Source organism: Austrofundulus limnaeus, unplaced genomic scaffold (genome assembly GCF_001266775.1).
Source record: "Austrofundulus limnaeus strain Quisiro unplaced genomic scaffold, Austrofundulus_limnaeus-1.0 Scaffold235, whole genome shotgun sequence".
In the NCBI taxonomy this organism is placed as follows: domain Eukaryota; kingdom Metazoa; phylum Chordata; class Actinopteri; order Cyprinodontiformes; family Rivulidae; genus Austrofundulus; species Austrofundulus limnaeus.
The window spans coordinates 922,928-926,275 of record NW_013952637.1 but is presented as its reverse complement, the minus strand read 5'-3'; the positions used below and the strand labels follow the sequence as shown (position 1 = coordinate 926,275).

General features: G+C 36.2%; 1 protein-coding gene across 1 annotated transcript in view; it reads left to right on the top strand.

Moving 5' to 3' along the window:
* Nucleotides 1-2,051, top strand: part of sirt1 (sirtuin 1) — a gene marked incomplete in the record, with an annotated part of 11,014 nt that extends 8,963 nt beyond the window's left edge. The window contains 1 exon segment of the mRNA XM_014019918.1: nucleotides 670-2,051. Within this exon segment, the coding sequence (XP_013875372.1) occupies nucleotides 670-962 (293 nt within the window).
* Between the last annotated feature and the right edge of the window lie 1,297 nt (nucleotides 2,052-3,348).

Sequence of the window (3,348 nt, the reverse complement as noted above, 5' to 3'; positions counted from 1 at the left end):
TAGTATTATTGTTCAGTTTCACAATTATGCAGGTTGTATCTGAAGCCGACCCACAGCTGACACACATGTTTTTTCCTCCTTTTTTCTCTGGAAATGTTGAAAAACACAAATACTGGATGTAGAAAATATCTGAATAAACCGACCTGTCTGACAACGTGACTATTTATGTTTATGATGCTCAATTATTACATTAGTGTCTGTCATTAGTGAGTCTACATCATAATTTCTAAATTTATATACAGTATAACTAGTCAACTATCCAATAAAGTCCATATTTTACACGTCAGTAAATAATACAGTATATTTGACAACAGATAAAATCGATTTTAAAAAAGGTTAAACATGAATGTTGAAGTTTTTTAATGTTAGCATAGAGGTTTTACGATTAAAATAATTATATGTGTAATATTTACCTATGAAACATAACCGTTTTTGCTCTTGTAAACATGTAACAATCKTTGTAGTTTATAGCAAAGTGTTTGTACCATTTTCGTTTGTTTTCACAAGCCTTTGTTTTCACTGCGCTACGTTCTGCTCATTGATTTCAATGGTTAGCATTAGCGTTAGCTCAATGCATAAAAATCCCCCACGGCCAGGTCATGTGACGCCCAGTCCAGTGATATAATATTAATGGTTGTCACCATTATAAACACTCTTTGTTTCTCTCAGGGGGTCAGTACTTGTTCCTGTCACCAAACCGTTACATCTTCCACGGGGCCGAGGTCTACTCGGACTCCGAAGACGAGACGTCGAGTTCCTGCGACAGCGACGGCTCGGAGTGCAGTCAAGAAGATGGCGAGGACGACAGTGAGCTGGAGGACGCGGTGGAGGACGGAGACACGTGCCTGAAAGACACTTTACAACACGCTCCGTCCAACGAGACGACGGGGACGTCGCTGACAGGAAGTACTTCTGAACAGACTCTGAGCGCARCGGACCCTGGAGATCTGACGGAGCACTAATTCTTTTTCATCCATACAGAAAAATGTTTTGTTTTTGACTCGTCATAGTTTTGTTTTCATAAAGTTCGAATGTTTGCGCCTTTTAYGTTTTCGCAGCAGGGCTCTTCAACGTTCAGTGTCTGAAAAACTGTTTACTAAAGGAAGTATCTCACTGGGCGCAAACTGTGAGAAAATACACATTTTTTGTGTCAGTCTGGGTGTTTTCACCAGCAGAAATTCTTTGATTTTATTTTGAACTCGTTCAAAACTCGACAGGAAAACACGTAGAAGCTCACAGTCTCATCCCACTGAGAAACAAACTATTTTTTATTTACATGAAAAGTTAATAATCTTTTACGCATCAACACAACGTTAAATTAAGCTTTAATGCATATATTGCCCAAATCGTTAGCGAAATGCTAATTTCTGTCATGTTATCTTCAGTTTAACGTTACAGTTGTGAAACATGTAAATTTGTGCGCCTGCTGCCTGTTTAACATTGCGTACTGTAAGTTTTACACACCGGTTGTCTAGCATGCWCATATAGTTCAGTTCAGCCTTTTCTAGGAGGGAAAATTCAATTAAATTCAAAAATACTTTATTGATCCCAGAGGGAAATTAGATAAAAAAGGACCTCTTTTCATTTCAGACCAAAGAACACTTAACACACGTCCGTTCTGAGTTTTCTATCTTTGAACTTGTCCTTTTTTTCTGACGAGGCGTTTCCTCTACGTCTGGCAGCTACTTTTCTGGTGAAGCCTCATATTTTTATATTTGGACGCGACGCGTGCTCATCGAGGAGTAGATGCTAGTTTTTAAATCTGTACAAAGTTGATACCAGAGACATTATATTGAGAAGGATTTTGGTTATGTTGGAATATAATTACATTGATAATGGCACTTTTTAAAATTTTCTTTCCTTCCATACAGAACTGGTTTTGTTGCCTGAGTCGTTTTCCTTAAACAATAAGGAGTTAAATGCCTGTAAAATGTCAATAATGTGTTGACATACTGAGTTGTTGTGTGGAAGACGTGTCTACGCAAAGTTTGATTTACTTTCTGTTTGCAAGGTGATGTTTTGTTAAACTTGAAAAGATTATTTTTTATTCATCCTAGTTGCTTATTTTTTGTCCACCTAAAGTTCTAAGTAAATAATTCTATTTTAGTTACACCAACCAAGTGTCAACTTGAGAAGTACAAACAATGGGCCTCATGCAAGAACCGTTAGTACGCACAGATTTGTTAAATTGTGTGTACGAGTGATTTAGGAGAATTTGTGGCATTCATCAATTTTATCGTATTCTAAGATTTTTTTTTCAGATACGAACAAAATTCACTTGTGGTCCAGACCTGTCGTATATTCAATATAATCAGTCTGCTGTTATCTGGACAGATTTTCTTCACAATAACTTTATATTTCATTAGTTTGAATATATTTCGAGTTGAAAAGTTTGAACTAAAATCATAATTTTAAATGTAATAATGTAGACTAACAAGATAAATTGGTTAGATTAAATTAAACTGGCTGTTAATGCTGTTGTATAGCACTACAATATTAGTATGAAGATGTCAAACTTCAGATACGAACCCTTCATACGAACAAAAGTAAGAGAAATTTGGGATAAGAATACGAAAATATTCTTGCCTGAGGCCCAATGTTGTCTAAACATTTAGCTACTTTTTTGCTTTAGGATGTAGTTCAATATCTGATTAAGTTTCAGCTAGTCGTGAATCTTAGCTATAATTACGAATTTTAGCTTTATCGGTAAATTTAGCTCAATAATGGCCATTAATGTGCAGTGCTGGGCATGGGTCCACTAATCAGTTAGTTTTCATTAAATTAGGTTTTGCCAACTTTACATTTGCTAACATCAACAGTTTTCGTTAGTCTCACCAGTTTTCAGCTTGGAGTCAATGACGTGACACAGACATACATTTGTCTTAGCGGGTAGCGATTAGCCGTTGGTGTTAGCTCCCGCTACAAATATATTTACACATTTAAYGTTAGCGAAGCTATATTTTTTAAATGAATTTTAAGTTAGTGAAGCTAACCCCTTGGTTAGCTGTGCCCACAGCTTTTGGGGTTTATTAGCGCCATTAGCTGTGGTGCTTAGTTGTGGACGTACATTCAGTGAAAGTTTCATTAAAATCCTTCAATTGGTTTGTGTGATATTTTGCTAACAGTTAACCACAAACTGGTGTAGGCAAACTTTTAAACAAAGACTTTGCACATAGCCCATATTAGCACACAATGTATGTTTGGGACGACTCAGCTACCACCTCATGTTTGATCTCAATGTCTATAAAACTGACTGAGCTACAACAATTTTGTAGTTTTATAAATACTTAGATGCAGTGTTTGTATAAAGTACTACAAAGTGATATTTGAGTAAAAGCACAAGTATCT